Here is a 19233-nt window from a genome sequence, read left to right as displayed (position 1 = left end):
CATAATCCACCTTGATGCGGGGCCTTAGGAGGATTGAAATTTCATGGAACGCCTCGAACCTGATAAAATTCGCTCACCCTTTTCTTCAAAATCTGTGAACGCAGTAACTCTCGTAATTCGACCAGCAACCGACCTGCTCCAATAAAGTTACTCCCGTAGTCTGACCACAATTTGCTTATATTTCCTCGTCTGCCCGTATAGCGTTGCAAGGCACCTAAAAACGCGTCTGCTGACATTGGTGTGACTAGTTCAAGATGTATGGTTTTGGTACACATACATACATATATGGCAATATAACCCTTTATATGTGTCTTGCCTCTACCTTGTTTTAAAAGAATCGGACCAGCATAATCTACACCAGTTCTCGCGAATGGATCGGACACAGTTACTCTTGCTGGGGGCAAATCGCCTATGAATTAAGAAGTATCCTTAGGTTTTACTCGAAAGCATGTTACGCATCATCGCAAAACTCTGTTAATTGAACGCTTTGCTTGTATTTGCCAAAATTTACATCGAAATGCTGCCAGCAGACCATTCTGTCCGACGTGCAACTGTTCTCGATGCATCGCTGCACTCACTATCTCCGTAAAATGGTGCTTCTCGGGTAATATTAACGGGCGTCGATGATTGTAAGGCAAATTTGCATGCCGCAAACGTCCACCAACTCTCAGCCAATGCTTGTCCTTTTCTAGAAACGGGTAACGGATCCCTTAAGTGGTTTACCTTTTTCGATGCATTTAACCCTCTAACGGGCAACATCGTCAAAACGATGCGATCAAGCTAATGACTGTTTTATCATGAAAGTATACTCAAAAGGACCTTAAGTTCTGATTTTCATGCAAAAATAATTATCTGGACGAGCGCCAGGTTAGAAAAAGTCCAATTTCTCTTTTTCGTTTTTCATGTCTAACGCTCTACCCAAATATTTTTTCAATTCAAATACATTACAAAATTGATATAAAGCATGAAATTTACTCATAAAAAAAGTTTAAGGTCAATCATTTTGTTCTAGATATCCTTTTTCTACAAAAGTAAAAAAGGGAATATTCGCGCATTAATTATTTGCGAAATTTTTCGGAATTTTTGTTTTTGAAAAATGATAACTTTTGAATGCATAGTCAGAATGTTGTGACATTAATATCAAAATGTCAAGAAATCTGTTCTGAACATATTTTGCATGTTGTCAATTCAAAACAAATTTCGTATGCGGCTCTGGAGCTCCAAAAGCGAAGGCCGTCTACAGACGGCCTTACCCGTTAGAGGGTTAATTTTTTCCTTGAACTCTTCCATTTGAATAGCACGAACCATTGCTTCCACTGCCGCATTAAAATCAATTCTACTAAGTTTACCATGTCGACGCTGGCCGAGTTTAGCATGGCAGTTTTCAATAAACCTCGTTACGTATGCGTATCCGAAGACTCGTTTTAATTTTCGGTAACTGCTACAATTTAAAATTGCCGTCAGCACGTTGGTTCTATCACCACATCGGATTGTAGCTTGTTCATTTTGCTCTATACCTATAGAATGACACCTTTCGGTAACCGGCGCGCAAAGCAATACCACGGACCGGAGTTCTGGTTCTCGCAAGAAGCATGGTCCCTTCCGCAACAAATCAACATTTGGTACACTCCGCGGATACACTCCGCGTGAAATCAAATCAGCTGGGTTGTTCTTTGTGCTACCGTATTTCCACTCATATGAACTTCTTGGGGATTGAAACCTCAACTAGCCTTTTGGTCATATACTACTATTGCACGGCCTAGGATAACCTATGCTGCAGACGTATGGTGGCCAAAGGCGAATGAGGTGACAGCCCTAGCCAAATTAAACAAAATTCAGCGCGTGGCCTGTCTTACCGTTACCAGTGCCATGCGTACAACACCTACTGCAGCCATGGAGGCAATGCTATGCTTACTGTCTTTGCATCTTCATGTGAAGAAGGAAGCAGAGCTCGGCGCACTACGGTTGCAAAGCAGTAAAACTATACTCGAAGGTGACCAAATCGGTCATCTTCGCATACTTCGGGAGTTCCATCTGACACCCTTAGTAACTTCAGTCTCTGACTGCATGGAAGCCAGGCCCAATGTGGACGTTCCGTATGAGGTGATTGAAACAGATCACTCAATGTGGAATAATGGAGGGCCCGATGTTCCATCTGGAACTATCTGCTTTTTTACAGATGGCTCAAAAATGGGGACCTGCACAGGCTCCGGAGTCTACGGACCCGGCATCAGGGAAACTATCTCATTAGGAATGTGGATCACCGTTTTTCAAGCAGAAGTCTATGCAATATACATCTGTGCAACAATATGCTAGAAACGAAAGTACATGCATGCGAAAATCGGTATCTTCACGGACAGTCAAGCAGCACTACTGGCACTCAAGTCCGCCAAATGTGTGTCCAAATTAGTTTGGGAGTGCAGCACATTGAAGGAGCTCTCCCGCCAAAACAAAGTTTTATTACTTTGGGTGTCCGGTCACTGCGGAATCGAGAGCAATAAATTTGCTGACAACTTAGCAAGACAAGGATCAGCTAAGCAATTTATTGGTCCTGAACCGTTTCTGGGCACCTCCACATCCGCCGTGAAAAGCGAACTGATGACATGGGAAAAGCTAGAAATAGCATCCCGTTGGAAACAAACACAGGCTTGTAGACAAGCCAAACAGATTATCTACCCAAACCCTGCAGTAGCTAAAAATCTACTCCATTTAACTCGTAGTGAACTACGCACAATCACGGGACTCCTAGCAGGACACAGCCCTGCTCTTTATCATTTAAAAAATATTGGCAAGGTATCATCCGACACCTGCCGCATTTGTAATTCTGAAACCTGAAAGTTCAGCGCACCTGCTCTGCTATTGCGGAGCTCTTGCATTATCAAGGCACAACTTCTTAGGAAGTTTTCTTCTTACTCCATATCAGGTATGGAGCCTAAATCCCAAAACGGTTATTGGCTTTATAAACCATGCAGTACAGAATTGGGGCACAGGATTACAACTATCCCGCTCAACTCTATCAATGGGTATGAGCGGTCCGTAAACTGTGTACATCAATCGGGGCCTGCCACAAAAGACGATCATTAAGACTGCCGCAGTGGCCTTTTAACCCAATGCCCTTCTGGCATACAAAAAAAACTTGTTAACTCACGAATTTGTGATACACGGTTCACCACGAAAACCGACGCGTCAGATTTTAGGTGCTGCAACCAGCTCAACACAATTTGTGAATCAGACCACAGTATGACTCTATTCGTTTCAATTCCCAGTGCTTTTATTACTTTACTGGTCTGCTCGGCCAATAGTCTAGCTACGCACAATTCTAAGCGTGGCATCGTTATTTGCGCAGATTCGTTTTGGTTTTTCGATTTATGTTCAAGTTCCTTGATTGGAGTCACTCGCGATTTACCGCATAGCAAAAACAGTTCCGCTGATCCGTCCATTCTCACATTCCTTAAATAAATGCAGCATCCATACGCCTTGAGCGATGCGTCAGCAAACCCGTGTATTTCGCGGGCTACAGTTCCCTCAACAGTCACTCGTCTCGGTATGTTAACAGATGCTATGTCAGAGAACTCAGTGCGCAATTTTTTCCACGATATCATTATTTGTTAGATGTGTAGATTGTTTTTCCAAAGGTCCTAAATAAGCATTTCTGCAAAATTCTACAATTAAGCTATTTTTCGTTTAGCTTTACATTACCTTTACTTTTACCTTAAGCAACATTGGATTCTCAAAGCAGTCAAAAATTCCATGCTGCCAAATGTCTTTGATAAAAGACTAGTGCTTGTTACTGATTATAGCATCTAAAGAATTACAAACAAAAATATTGTTATGCTTCATCTCTAGCCCGCTGGCAAGCAATTAATTCATGTTTCCTGCACGAGTGAACTGCTTGCCCCGACCAAAAGTGTAACGAGTTTGGTTAGATTATACCATCAGCAGCACCAATTTCTCACATCTGCCACCAACAAACGGGAAAAGTTATTGATATGCACGCCTTTTTCCCAGTGCTCCGTGGCTGGCGATTATCGTATTCCTTGTTGCGTATTCACGATTATCGTAATTGTAGGAATTATGATAAATGAATAATGCATGAAAAAGCAAATATATATGTGAACGAGTGTGTGTGAAAAGCGAATCGCTTTTTTTCCTTGGTAGCGTAATGTCACGACAGCACATCGACGCGAGTAAGCCCGTGGATAAACTTCCGGCACCGTATCAGCCACGTGACTTCCTCTCCCGCTGTTGAGTGATCGAAGTTGATTGAATGTTGAATCAATTATATCACAGAATACTGAATGCGGATGAGTTCAACGTTAGATAAACCGTTAGATTGCTTTTAACCTATCAATTTGGTTATCTTTCTGTCAGGTGGAGCGTCATGATATTTGAACGGGACATCGGCATCGTAGCTCCAACGCGCACCCCCAAGATGTCCATATCGCACCACCCGGATCCGGTATTGTTTCAGTACGAGGATGACGTGTTGGGTCACCTGCAGTTGATTTTAAGCAACGACGATACTTCTACCATGGTCCAGGCCACCAGAGATCTGTGTGTAGGCGTAAACGAGTTCATCTCCAGGGTGAGAGAGAACAGCTCCGAAGAAGAGCAATTAAGCATCAAATGTGATATTTTAAGGTTAGTTTTTCCCCCAAAAAATTAGAAAACTTTCCCTACAGATTTGTTTTGTGATTTAATTTGCAGACAAAAATTAGGCATGTTATTAGATACTCTGAAGGAAGAAGAAGCTGGTCTTCATGGCGACGACGAATTATTTCGAACACTGAAAGAAATTGCTCAAAAAAGTGCCTCAGAAAGACCAATAGATACGTAAGTATTTGTTCTGATCTCATAAATCAACTCACTAATTCCTAATTGTTGATTTCGATACAGCGAATTCTCAACGCATAGAAAAACCATAGAAAAAAACGAAAAAGACAAGCTGAATTCCAAAGAACGCACAAGTAGAATCGACCGTTCGGAGAAGGAAGCACTTTTGTGTCGCGCCAACAGTCTGAAGCGAGCAATACACGACGTGTTGAAGTACAGTGAGACCAGTGGTCTTTACGTACCTCCGAAGCGAATGTCGATACCGATCAACATACGAGGTGGTAAGTTTGGATCAGTCCATGAGATATTCTAGTGTCAAACGTATCATGCTTTAATTACTTGCAGAGCCCCCATCAAGTGGTTCGCCAAATTTGACGGCAACTCAACATCCGATGCCGACGATGTCTCCGTCGGTGTCAACCACGCGCCTTACCTGCATATCACCGCTGCCGGATTTGCGTCGGGACTCGATGGATGAGCACTTTCTGAGCAGTGTCAACCTTCCGGTGCCGAAGCAATTTGCCGACGGGGGAAGCCGTCGCAGCTCGGCCGTACCGGAGAATTATCGAATCTCCAGCATTGAGGAGCTGGAGGAGAACAGTATTCATGCAGATAAAAACGAAGAATTTGTGCTGACAGTGGAACAAATCGCGAACATCGAAGAAAATGTAGACAATCAAGCCAAAGACGATAAGGATGATACGCTGAATCAGAAGTCCACTACAACGACCACATCGGATTCGCAGTCAACCACCGCTCCGTACGACTTCTCCTTTGAGTCCGATACGAAAACGGTAAAGTTTGAGTTGGACGCCAACAGTGCTTTCGAACGGCTCGGGTTCAAACCATTCAAAAAGACCATAGAACTGCACCAGCAACAACAACAGCAGCAGCAACAGCAACAGAAATGTGATTCCGCCTATCTACAGTTTCAACCGATCGAAGTTTATGAACGGAATCTGTATCGCAATCAGCTACAACAGCAGCAGCAACATCAGAGGTCAACCATCAGTCTCGGTCGACCACCACCGCTGCACAGTGAACCGACCTCGAGAAGCTCCAACACGCTGCAAGTGCCAAACATCAATCTACCGACCATGGAGAAGCCACCGGAGAATGCGTACTACAGCGAGAATATTACCATAATCGATACGGATATGCCGGTAAGACGAATTTCGTGTTACGTTTCGGACGTCAATAACTAAATATTTTGGCTGTTTCAGGAGCGCTCCTCTTCGGACGAAATCCCCGGCGAAGCCAGCGACGTACTGTCAGCCATAAGCAACGAAGAATGCAGTGTCACCTCGGAGATATTGGACAGACAATCAGAGAACAATTCTCAACTGCACATAGCCGACCTAATTCAGGTGGGAATCGTCTTTTCTGGTAGGGCCTTTCCAACGTAATCACCAATAAAATTAACTTTTTCTCAGGATCTCGACACGGACCGGTTCAGCCACATCGACTCACCGGAAACGAGTGACACCACCGAAGCACTGCACGGGGAAAGCTTGATGGACGACATCAGCTCCGTACTGGGACAGGATCTGCTGGGTGCACTACAGGACAATACAATCACCGAGGACACCACAACCCTCTGCACCCTGGATCACACAAAAAGACGCAGTTTTAAAAATAAACAGCAGCAGCAGCAACAACAACAACGAATTGAAAACATCGAGTTAGACCAGTTTGGTTTCGAGAATCGGGTGTTCGATATCGACAACAGATGTGACGATCAGAAGGTCCGTGAACCAAGGTATTGCAGCCTAGCGAAGTTCGTCGAAGGTAATGATATTGCTAGGAAAAGTTTCAAGAGACCTGCTGGCAGGGGTCATCCCATCAGAAGCCTAGCCGCTAGAGCCTACAATGTGCCGGAAAACGAATACGTCAATGCAAAAGCCCTCTGTGCCAACTTGCTACCTCCGCAAGGCTCACCATCGGATGTATCCATCTCGGACACCGAAACGGTCCAAACATCGAAGATCGGCTATCGCAAGCTAAGCTCTTCGGCAACCAACGCCGACGAAGAGAGTTTATCGGACGAAGAAGAAAAGGCTGACCAATCGGACGAGGATCACGACTCCGAAGGAGCCGTCGGTGGCGAAGAATGTAAGGATAAAAATAAATCGGAACCAAACTCACCAGAAATTCCCGGAATTCCAACAATCAACGTGGTGGTCGAGCCTCCATCACCGGCGATGAGTGACGAACTGCGTTCGCTTCGGATGCCGGAAATTCGACGCCACTCAAGCCATACGCCGAACATGCTGGCACCACGCGAAGTCGATATCAATCGACGCCACTCGGGTAATAATCCGAACTTGCTCGGTCTAGACTCGGAGCATATTCGGTTTTTGAACTGTTCACCGGCTGCCTCGCGGCGCATCAGCAGTGGCAGTTTGTTGTTCAAGCCGGAGGCTCTCGGAAGCTCCAAAAGCAATATTTTTAGCTCCAACTTGGGCCTGTTCAACTTCGAAAGGGATGTCGAAAGCAAAGAAAAGGAAGATAAGAAGAAGGATGAAAAAGAGGAGAAAGTAAAGAAACTACCCATCATCAATCCTCTAGTCACGCTACCATCATGGCCGAACGTGAACAGTGGATTCATCTCCAAATGCTTACTAGCCAATGCAGATACCCTGTGTGCAGCCGTGAGTCCCCTGATGGATCCAGATGAAACTCTTATGGAAGGCTATCAGGAGAAGGCTGTTTTGAACAACTACTTTGGCATAGGAATCGATGCAAAGATTTCGTTAGATTTTCATTTGAAGCGCGAGGAACACCCGGAGAAGTGTCGATCACGAGCGAAGAACTACATGTGGTATGGAGTGCTTGGCTCGAAGCAACTGCTACAGAAGACGTACAAAAATTTGGAACAAAAGGTTCAATTAGAATGCGATGGCCAACGAATTCCGTTGCCCTCCCTTCAGGGTATTGTAATACTAAACATTCCAAGCTTCATGGGTGGTACGAACTTTTGGGGTAACAAAAAACAGGACGATCTATTTTTGGCACAAAGTTTCGACGATCGTATCCTGGAAGTAGTTGCCGTGTTCGGTTCCGTTCAGATGGCCGCCTCCCGTTTGATAAACATCCAACATCACCGAATTGCTCAGTGCCAAAGTGTTCAAATTAATATCTTAGGTAAAAATCTATTTAACCTCAGTATGTACTTTTGTGGTTTAAAGACGAATTCTATTTTTTAGGAGAAGAATGCGTCCCTATCCAAGTGGATGGCGAAGCATGGCTGCAACCTCCCGGCATGATAAGAATCATTCACAAGAATCGAGTACAGATGCTGTGCCGCAACCGAAACCTGGAGGTATCGCTCAAGACTTGGCAGGAGAAACAACGGCAGCACAGCATTTCGATCGCACGGGACAATCCCTCGACGGCATCCGAACATCTGGTAGCCCCCTCGGAAGATATATTCTCCGAGCGAGAAACCTACCTGCTGCTGAACTTTATCGAATGCGTGGCCACCCTGGTCAAGTGGGTTAAATTTTTGATAATATCGCATCCATCGCTGCAACCGGATTTGTATGCAGTGGCCTCCAAAACGGCGGACGCTTTGGAATCGATTCATCCCGGTGGCAAGATTATTGATGGGCCTCATTTGAGACGGCAACTGACGGAACTGGTGAGTTATGCGTCATTTATTTTAATGTTCATTAATTGACACTTTCACTTGTCAATTAGTCGAGTTCGAGTATGAAGAATCGTAAAGAATTTTTTATCAATTCTTATAAAATTAGCTAAATCTAACCCGTTCCTATTGGTCGCTCATTTGCGAATGTCACTTCATGTGCATAGGATGCCGTGTCTTGTTTGACTGATTGTATTTATAAACTTGTACTTGTACGTGGCTATGTTCAAAGATGCTAAAAGCTCGCCAATCGGTCAGGACAGAGTGCCACTAAGATTTCATGCTTACCTCAATTCTAGCAAGTCACAAGGCCTATTCCATAGCTTCGGTTAACGCAAGTGATATCATCAGCAAAGTTATGTAATAATTTGTAGTGATGGTACCGCTGCTTGGCACACTCACTCTTCGTATCGCACCTTTCAATGCGATGTCGATCTGTAAGTTAATGTGGAACTATCAGTTGTATTAGGAATCCGTATTTTAGAAAAATCTGCCATAACTTATTTCGCTTAACTAATTCATACGCTGCCTTGAAGCTTGTACTTAACGATGTACAAGTCTTCAAGTTGAAATCACAAATTTAGCGAGGCTCTATTACAATATTTCCAACAACGATTTCTTGCAACCTCAGTCTAAATAATAAGATGAAAGCGAGAATTTTGTGTGAATAATTGAGAACAGTTCTGTTTTGATAATTGATATAGTCTTAACATTGGACGTCCTTGTAAATAGTTATGGCATTTGATTTCATCCAATTAATCTTCAGAGACTTCTACATCAGCTATTACATATCCTTATGGTGTTTTGATGGAAGGCTCCACTTCCGCAAGAATGCACCGACTTGTGCTATCGTGTGAGTATGAAGTTATGGCGCGGTTTTTCCCGTGCGTGATTGTTGTTAATCACACCGTAGAAATGGTTTCACACTTCGTTCAGATATTCTCCGATTTTCTTATTCATTTGTTGATCAACCTCTTACGAGTACTCTGTAACTTCTCCTTTAGCTGCATTCAATATTATTTTCCGCAATGGTTTTGATCATAATGCATTAATTCCCGGAGGGAGGTTTAAACATTCATTTGACCGCACTGGATTCTCGATCTATCTGCCCGAGCACAGCCTGTCCATAGCGGGACCGCGTTCTCTATCGCTGGATAGATTGATTATTTGTTTGTAATCAACTAGCTGATTCCGCAGGTACAGTTTTGATGTGCTGCATAACATGGGCAAAACTGGTCGGATGCTACGTTTGTTTATAATTTTGTTTATATTAGATCGTTAGGTCTGAGTTTTATAGTCATTTTAACAGCTTAGATCAGCGGTTCCCAAATGGGGGTTCGCGAACCCCCAGGGGTACGCCAAAACTTTAGTTCGCTTCAGAATAGTATAGGGAAATCCGTCAGGGGGTACGCGAACCGAAAAAAGGTTGGGAACCGCTGGCTTAGATCATTCGCGACTTCTGCTGGGTTGAGATTTGAACTCACATTGTTCCAGTGTTGAAAAATTCATAGCAGCAAAAACTCAATGAGATTTCAAGCACCAGGAAATTTCAACTTGGATCAGAAGCGGCGAACTCACATATGAATTTCGCTATTATACGCGATGTTTCTGTTGCTATGCGACGTGAACCAAATTCAGCTGTGAGCATGTTGCTTACTTCTTCCACAGCTGGCATTTCGTACAACGAACCAGAGAGTGAAAGAGAATTAACCGCCAGAGAAAACATCAACTGCGAAAAAAGCTAGCACACATTCATGAATTGAGGTGGCAAACAAATTGGTAGAATTTACATTTTTCCTTCGCGGGAATCGACATTTTCTTAACTAGAAAGTAAAAAGCTTAATAAGATTTAGATAAACATGTAGTTTAAATGTGTGTTTTAGTTTAATTTTACGATTTATTTAGAGATTCATTCTCTTACGCTCAGTCACAGTTACGTATCGCAGGACAGAATGCCTATGCTGTTCAACAACAAATTTGTATGTATAGGTGTATAACACCGAGTAGCAGTTGAAGCAAAGCAGAATACATGATCAAGCGGGAAGAAATATGTGTGAGTTTTGTGCTTCTTGCTATGAAAACAGAAAAACTCATGCGTGAGTTTTTTCTGCATAGGATCAACTTGACATGATTCACTTAGGTTAGAACATACAGTAACCTTTAAAGGTCGCTGGTAACGAATACACGCCATTAGGTATACGTAGATTATACATAATGGATGTTAGGTATAATTGAACCTCCCGACGGCAGGTTGCCGGCAACCCTCGCGGCTTGCGCGGGTCTCGCCCTGAATCGTCTATTAAATGTCATTAAACATTTTTCTCGAAATTATACCAAAAGGTCGTTATGCCAAATGTTTTTCTGCCAAATAGTTCCTTTTTTATGCCAAGGTTTATATGGCAAATAACGTGATGCCAAGCAGCATTATGCCAAATGAATTTGCGTTAAATGGGCGGCCCCTGTTATTGTGTTGTGAGCATTATGCCTAACGTCCATTATACCTAATGTCCGTATGCTTATCGTTCGTATGCCTAATGTCGCGCATCCGCATGTAACGGCACGAATGACTTGACACGCATACATTATCGCTGTATCGTCCGTAAACTGTGACAACGTACCATCCCTGGGAGGAAGGGGGTAAACCTCAAGGTGCTACAAGGAAGGCATCTTGGTCCGTTACTTTTCCTGCTAGTGATAAATAATCTTCCCACTTTTGTTAACAGTGCAAATATTCTGATACACACCGATGATGTCTGTTCTTTTCGAACCAGTAAAGACAGCCAACAAAGGTTTTGTTCTACAACAAGATCCAGTTAACATCGACAGATTCTGTACTACCTATGGGTTGTTAGTAAATCCCCGAGAAGTCCAAGTCCAAGTCCAAGTCCAAGTCCAAGTCCAAGTCCAAGTCCAAGTCCAAGTCCAAGTCCAAGTCCAAGTCCAAGTCCAAGTCCAAGTCCAAGTCCAAGTCCAAGTCCAAGTCCAAGTCCAAGTCCAAGTCCAAGTCCAAGTCCAAGTCCAAGTCCAAGTCCAAGTCCAAGTCCAAGTCCAAGTCCAAGTCCAAGTCCAAGTCCAAGTCCAAGTCCAAGTCCAAGTCCAAGTCCAAGTCCAAGTCCAAGTCCAAGTCCAAGTCCAAGTCCAAGTCCAAGTCCAAGTCCAAGTCCAAGTCCAAGTACAAGTCCAAGTCCAAGTCCAAGTCCAAGTCCAAGTCCAAGTCCAAGTCCAAGTCCAAGTCCAAGTCCAAGTCCAAGTCCAAGTCCAAGTCCAAGTCCAAGTCCAAGTCCAAGTCCAAGTCCAAGTCCAAGTCCAAGTCCAAGTCCAAGTCCAAGTCCAAGTCCAAGTCCAAGTCCAAGTCCAAGTCCAAGTCCAAGTCCAAGTCCAAGTCCAAGACCAAGTCCAAGTCCAAGTCCAAGTCCAAGTCCAAGTCCAAGTTCAAGTCCAAGTCCAAGTCCAAGTCCAAGTCCAAGTCCAAGTCCAAGTCCAAGTCCAAGTCCAAGTCCAAGTCCAAGTCCAAGTCCAAGTCCAAATCCAAGTCCAAGTCCAAGTTCAAGTTCAAATCCAAATCCAAGTCCAAGTCCAAATCCAAGTCCAAGTCCAAGTCCAAGTCCAAGTCCAAGTCCAAGTCCAAGTCCAAGTCCAAGTCCAAGTCCAAGTCCAAGTCCAAGTCCAAGTCCAAGTCCAAGTCCAAGTCCAAGTCCAAGTCCAAGTCCAAGTCCAAGTCCAAGTCCAAGTCCAAGTCCAAGTCCAAGTCCAAGTCCAAGTCCAAGTCCAAGTCCAAGTCCAAGTCCAAGTCCAAGTCCAAATCCAAGTCCAAGTCCAAATCCAAGTCCAAGTCCAAGTCCAAGTCCAAGTCCAAGTCCAAGTCCAAGTCCAAGTCCAAGTCCAAGTCCAAGTCCAAGTCCAAGTCCAAGTCCAAGTCCAAATCCAAATCCAAATCCAAATCCAAATCCAAGTCCAAGTCCAAGTCCAAGTCCAAGTCCAAGTCCAAGTCCAAGTCCAAGTCCAAGTCCAAGTCCAAGTCCAAGTCCAAGTCCAAGTCCAAGTCCAAGTCCAAGTCCAAGTCCAAGTCCAAGTCCAAGTCCAAGTCCAAGTCCAAGTCCAAGTCCAAGTCCAAGTCCAAGTCCAAGTCCAAGTTCAAGTCCAAGTTCAAGTCCAAGTTCAAGTCCAAGTCCAAGTCCAAGTGCAAGTCCAAGTGCAAGTCCAAGTCCAAGTCCAAGTCCAAGTCCAAGTCCAAGTCCAAGTCCAAGTCCAAGTCCAAGTCCAAGTCCAAGTCCAAGTCCAAGTCCAAGTCCAAGTCCAAGTCCAAGTCCAAGTCCAAGTCCAAATCCAAGTCCAAGTCCAAGTCCAAATCCAAGTCCAAGTCCAAGTCCAAGTCCAAGTCCAAATCCAAATCCAAGTCCAAGTCCAAGTCCAAGTCCAATTCCTAGTCCAAGTCCAAGTCCAATTCCTAGTCCAAGTCCAAGTCCAAGTCCAAGTCCAAGTCCAAGTCCAAGTCCAAGTCCAAGTCCAAGTCCAAGTCCAAGTCCAAGTCCAAGTCCAAGTCCAAGTCCAAGTCCAAGTCCAAGTCCAAGTCCAAGTCCAAGTCCAAATCCAAATCCAAGTCCAAGTCCAAATCCAAGTTCAAGTCCAAATCTAAGTCCAAGTCCAAGTCCAAGTCCAAGGCCAAGGCCAAGGCCAAGGCCAAGTCCAAGTCCAAGTCCAAGTCCAAGTCCAAGTCCAAGTCCAAGTCCAAGTTAAAGTCCAAGTCCAAGTCCAAGTCCAAGTCCAATTCCTAGTCCAAGTACAAGACCAAATCCAAATCCAAGTCCAAGTCCAAATGTAAGTCCAAGGCTAACACTAAGCTCAAGCCCATGCCTAAACCCAAGCCCAAGTGCAAACCGCAGGCCGGGACGGGTTTAGCTTCTTTTTGAGGACTTTGCTCAAGCAGATATCATACAATCTTACCTACGTTATCTCATTGTCCACCAACTTTACCTCCGTAATAGCTTCTCCAACTTCTCCAATCGCGAAGCCAGCTCACTGAAGTGACTTGTAGCCTCATATTTTTCCATGAAGGTGTAGATCACGTGGAACGATGTCATCAAATTTCGCAGACGTGTCTGCTTGGCCCGCAGCTTCGACATATTGTAGCAGCAGATGACAGTGACCGAGAAAATAAACAAAAATCCAAAAAACTACTCGTGGAGGACGTGTGTAGTATTGGATAGGTACTAACCTTCTCCCAAAAAATTCGTGCCTTAAATTAATTGGGAATCTGCCACAGCGCGCGATCCTACGCGCTGAATAAATGTAATGTCCAACCAAGTGAGACGAAATGAAAATGCCATTAAATAATTGTTTCCAAATGTGCTGAACGATCACTAGGCTTCCTCGCTGGCTCCTGTACAATACTAGAAGTTGTCGAATGATATGCCAATGATGTCCCTTTTTCCAAAATGGCCGTCTAAGTAGAGTGACGCCAACTGAAAACCCGCGTACCAACTCGCGAAAAGCAAATTAGCCCAGGGTAAAACCAACTAAAACGCCTTTATCGCGTTGGAGAGGTACTAACCTGCTACCGATTATAATAGTATGCCTTGTATTTATTTATCACAAACGTTGGTTGTGAGCCGCCGAAATCCTACTTCCGTGCAGTAGGTGGGATGAGAGTAAAACGTGACGCAATAGTGATCTTTGCTGGAACCAAAATCGAAGAAAACCAAAGCGCAGCGCCAGCAGATTCCGTGAGCAGCTTGGAATGCTACTCACGCGGATCTCCAAAATAATATGCCTTGAAATAAATTATTTAAGCTGGAACCAAACGTCGTCTCGTTCCAGGAATGCTGCTCTCCAAGCAACCCAAGCCAGGCGTCGAAAAACGCGCGAAGATACGATGGCGGTCGTTTGCAATGGTGGTCCTTTCAGCGCCAAATTTTCCAATGGCGGGGGTAACCAATTTTGTGGCCTTAACAATGGTGGATGGCGTCAGTACGTAATTTACCAAAATCCGTCCTTTTACCGGTGGTCTTCAACCGATCCGGTTCGAAGCTGTTGAGTTGAGGAACGGTTGAAGATCACCCGGTTTTCCTAGGATTGATCCGACTGGAGTTCGATGGGTTATCCGGATTCCCTTTATCCAGATTTATCCGTATGTCCGCGAACAGCAAATGACAGGGTCGAAATTAAGCAAAGCACACGCGACTCGACAGAGTGAAAACTTTATTCAACGATTTAATGCACGTTATTTAATTTAAACTAAGTGTATTTAACTTAACGATATAATTATTTATAATGCAATTTGCACAAATGTTTTATAAATTGCTGCTGCGATCTTAGTTAGGTATGTTCTCGTAGTGTAATTGAAGGCGACTGCCGATCGCTTATCGAGTGGATGATGATCTACCCGATCCTTTGATAACTCCTTCTCTCTCTGCTCAATCAAAAGAATATAGATATTACAGCGCGCAGGATGTATTTGGTTGGTTCTACGAGGCTGTGACATCACTATACAACAATGGGATAGTAGGATCTATTTCTAAGAACGCGCTGTTCTTCTTCTTCTTCTTCATCTAGTAGCTTCGAGTCGAGGCGGTTCGTACTGTATCAAGAACTTCACTCTACTGTACTCGATCGTGTGCTACTTATCACCAATTTATTGAGCGCAGCTTTGTGCGGCGGCGTATGCTTCTGAATCTAAACATTTTGCGCAGGGCATAGTAGACCCGACTTTCAGCTCAAAAGCGTCGCTGAATATCCTTACTGGCATTGCTGTCAGCGGTGACCAGAGATCCCAAATATCCCAAATACAGGACAGTCCATCCCTTTGCAGCAACCCTCTATGCGTTTGAGAAGAGACTCGAGAGCGCCCCCGAATTACGTACGTAGCACTTCACAGGCTCTCAAGAAGCTTTGATCAGCCGCGTCAGTTTGTCCGGAAAACCATTCACGTGCATTATCTGCCATAGCTCCTCGTGCACAACTCGTAAGTTACACTGAAATTCACGAAAATGTGATGCGTAGGCACTTTGTATCTGCCCTATGAAATCACTTGTTATTGGAATGCCGTAATAAGATCTGCGAGAGCAACTTATAGGCGGCGTAAACCTCTGTAATGCCGTGTTAATTACAGCAATCGAATCGATGGACCCTTTTGTAGACGAGACAAACCACAGCTTCTATTCACTCCTCCGGTTTCTCCTTCTCCTAAATTTTGGAAATTATCAAATAAAGTGGCGTTATCAGTGGATCCTCACCATTTACGCAGAGTTACACCAGAAATAGATCCTTTCCGGCGCGCCGCGGTGGCTATATTAATCTTCGACTGTCCAATTTTTTGCTGAATCTCACCAAGGCCTGGAGCCGCGTCACTGTTATCGTTTGTAAGCACCCATAGGTACTTCGCTTAACCGGTCCTTTCGTTTCGTCTGCCTCTGTTATATCGCTATTAAGTTGCCCATCGAAAAACTGTTTCTACCTGTTCACCATCTTGCACTCGTTAATGGGTAGGTTTCTTTCCTCGTCTCTACAAATATTAGGCTTCGATGTCCATCCTTTACGAGAAAGTGCGCGTGTCATTAGCTCGGTATATAGGCGCTGTAGCTCTTCGTGATTTCTCCTCCTTTTAGCGTTTTTCCTCTTCAGAATCGTGATCAACTCGCTTCGTGCTCGTAGGTACATCGATTGCTCTCGTGGCAAAGTTCAGACAGTTTTTCCTAACTCTTTTTCCCTCTCCATCGCTTGCTGGCATTCGCCATCATACCAGCCATTTCGTGCACTCGGGATTTCTTCACCTATCACCGCAGTTGACCAATTCGGGTCGTCTAATTGGCGAAGGTTTAACCGAGAAGGGAGGCTTTGTCATGAGGGGTATACCATCGATAGTTTTGAGCCCACTACTATTACCCAAGCAACCAGAAGTTCGAATATTACTTGACACGCGAACTCGAAAGTTCACAATTAGTTCAAATTCAGTTTCGTGGAACTTTCTTGCTGATTAGTAGTATATATCAAGTATACGTGGAACTGAATGCTTTAAGAAGTGCTGTGAGTACTTCATAGATACTTCAAAGCTATTAGGATGCTACATGAAGTTCTGAAGTAACTTTAGTTGCTAACAAGTTCTGCGTGCATGCTTCTGGTCACTTTTTTGTTTAAATTTCTGGTGATCAAAGCAGCAGAACCTAAAACTATTTGAGATTAATTATTTTTATTTCACTCGAATAAATTTAATCCTCGCACATTTCTAATTGCAAATATAAATTAGAATGCAATGCTCTTCATTATTGTGTTGTGTTGTGTAGCATATGCTGTCGGTATCTCACTACTATTTAATTGCCTGGCTCCAAAGTTTATGTTCTATAATTAACTCGCACTGCATAAAGCTGCTGCAAGTTCTAAAACGAACTTTTACTTAAGAACAACTCATTGGCAAAATTCACATCGCTTGTATACGACGAAGGTGACGCAGTCGATCGGGATAGGTTCACAACGCGGAACTCCCGGGTTCAAACCCAACAGCAGGTAAATGCAACGAATATAGAAGTTAGGTAGAAGTATAAAAATAGAACATAGAAGTGCTGCTAAATTTTAGTTTTTTCTTAGTTTTTGACAGTTTATTTCGAAGCTGCTTAGTGTTCTATGCAGCGAACTCAAGACAGCTTGAAAGTTCGGTTAATTACTTAAAAGTGACGCTGTTTAGCAAGCTATAGATTAATATACATAAAGCTGTTTAACCCTCATTAGACACCATTATTCGAACTCTTGGTTACTTGGGTAGGCTATGCTGCTGATGTTCGAGGAAACCGGCCAACGATGAGAATATGATCGATTTGGTTTAATGTTCATTGGTCATGTGATCTCTACGTGGATTCGTGGACAACTTTGCGAGGAAAGTTTCTGATCACCAGGCAGCGGGAGCTGCGAAGTTGATGCATTGCTAGACGTTATCGTTCATGTGATAGTCTGGCAGGCTATGGGGTCCGATTGCCAGTCTATACATCGCTTCCCTACCGACCTTGGCGTTCATATCCCCGCTGACAATGTCTCTTGGCGAACAACAGTCACAAGTTCACAAGTAGAACGCACATTTATTTTAGTGGCGCATTTCCAGCTCTTTGGACACTCCCCGCTCTGGTAAAATTCAGACTTGCAGTTACGTATTCTACGCACTTTCTAGCCTTTGCGTTCCAATTACCGTTCCAATTACCTGCGATGAGGTCTTCAGCGTCCCCGCTTGCTGTCGATGGAACGTACAGCTGGGAGCAGCTCAGCTCTTGCAGGCTACCAGAGAAAACATCAGTGTATGACAAGTCAGTTTCGGTGTGGGACCTTGATCTGGCTGGACAGGTCCAGTGGTGAGGCGGTACTAGGTGGAACAAGAGTTAAAGAGCATTTGGTGGCTTGCTAACTTCACAGCGAAAACGGGGTACACTCAAAATAATTTTCATGTCGAAATTACGGGAAAAGTTATGTGAATATTTTCCATCCAACTTTTCCCATACTATTTACGTGAATTCAACGTAGTTTGCATTAGTATATGTGCATTTACGTGGAAATCAGATAGATGTTATTGTATTTTCCAATAATGTTCAACTGAAAGTCACGTAAATCCCTATAGAGAAGTTTACGTGATTTTTCACGTGGAAAGGACGTGTAGATTATTTTGCTTGTAGTTTTGAGTACGGGTCTTACTCATTAAGCCTCAGTGCTCAGTATCGGGTTTCGCATCCTTCAAACTCGAACTCGACCAGAACTCGAATATGTTTTTTAGCAAACCCGAATACACCCGAACCCGATATATTTCAAAGTTCTAAATCTTGAAACCCCGATACCATCTTTAGAGGCCAGTTCGCGCATCCAACTTCGACACAAACTTACGCACAATTTATTTATTATATTCTTCCTTCCAGGTTAAATCGGCCCGACAGCTGTACGAGGACACGTGCGATCTGCTGCGCGAGCGCAGCCACAGTCTCATCCTGCGCGAAGATCTCGAAACGAAGCTCAGCGTTTCGCTCGCCAACATGGAGATGGAACTGGGCAAATGCAGCCTACAGCAGACAAACAGCGGTGAGACGAAAGTCTATCTGAACGTACTGGCACCGAACGAGGACAGCGACCATCACCACCGGAAGAAACAGAAACCGTTCTGGTTGCGATTCCGGGGCCATCACCAGCCCAGTAGCGGCGCCTGCAGTGCGGGAGCGATTCCTACCCAGCGGGATGCCGTCAGTAGCTGGGGGGTTGGCGAGGTGGTTACCTGGCTGGAGGCAATGCAGCTGGCAGAGTACGCGGATAGTTTTATCAAAAACGACATCCGAGGTAAGGAGCTGCTGACGCTGGCCAGACGTGACCTGAAGGATCTGGGAGTCACCAAAGTGGGTCACGTGAAACGGATCTTGCAAGCTATCAAGGATCTCGGAAGCGACGGTGGCTAAGGAACTAACCCAGTTGGGTGGGTATAGGAGTGTACGAATTTCAAGAATACCAAAGACGTAGTTTTTGGTGAAATTCATGCTAAATTTACTTCTATATAATAATTGACAGATTGTGACTGGGAAGTAAAAATGGTTTTAGATAATGTAATGACAACATTCTGCCCTAAATGAAATGAAATGTTAATTAGGTTACGAATCAGCAACTTATTCCGCTGAATTCCTTTTTTGAATTTAAGTTCTAAAAGTGTACTTGGCAATAAAATTAAAACTAGTTCGGCTCTCTGTTGGTATTTGATCAAAATATCCAAGGGCAGATTCCCGTGATTTCACGTATGAACC

At 44.1% G+C, this 19233-nt stretch overlaps 1 protein-coding gene across 1 annotated transcript in view; it reads left to right on the top strand.

The window, feature by feature from the left end:
• LOC128739652 (diacylglycerol kinase eta) overlaps positions 1 to 18894 on the top strand; it is a 33366-nt gene extending 14472 nt beyond the window's left edge. Inside the window, exons 5-12 of the mRNA XM_053835147.1 lie at positions 4372 to 4641; positions 4708 to 4833; positions 4897 to 5114; positions 5179 to 5996; positions 6057 to 6200; positions 6267 to 7977; positions 8040 to 8473; positions 18367 to 18894. Of these exons, the coding sequence (XP_053691122.1) occupies positions 4372 to 4641; positions 4708 to 4833; positions 4897 to 5114; positions 5179 to 5996; positions 6057 to 6200; positions 6267 to 7977; positions 8040 to 8473; positions 18367 to 18894 (4249 nt within the window). The remainder of the gene's footprint in view (positions 1 to 4371; positions 4642 to 4707; positions 4834 to 4896; positions 5115 to 5178; positions 5997 to 6056; positions 6201 to 6266; positions 7978 to 8039; positions 8474 to 18366) is intronic.
• Positions 18895 to 19233: the final 339 nt, after the last annotated feature.

The sequence above is a fragment of the Sabethes cyaneus genome, chromosome 3 (assembly GCF_943734655.1).
Source record: "Sabethes cyaneus chromosome 3, idSabCyanKW18_F2, whole genome shotgun sequence".
Classification (NCBI taxonomy): Eukaryota; Metazoa; Arthropoda; class Insecta; order Diptera; family Culicidae; genus Sabethes; species Sabethes cyaneus.
Note: the sequence above shows the minus strand (reverse complement) of the source record. Positions and strands in the feature narration are given on the sequence as shown.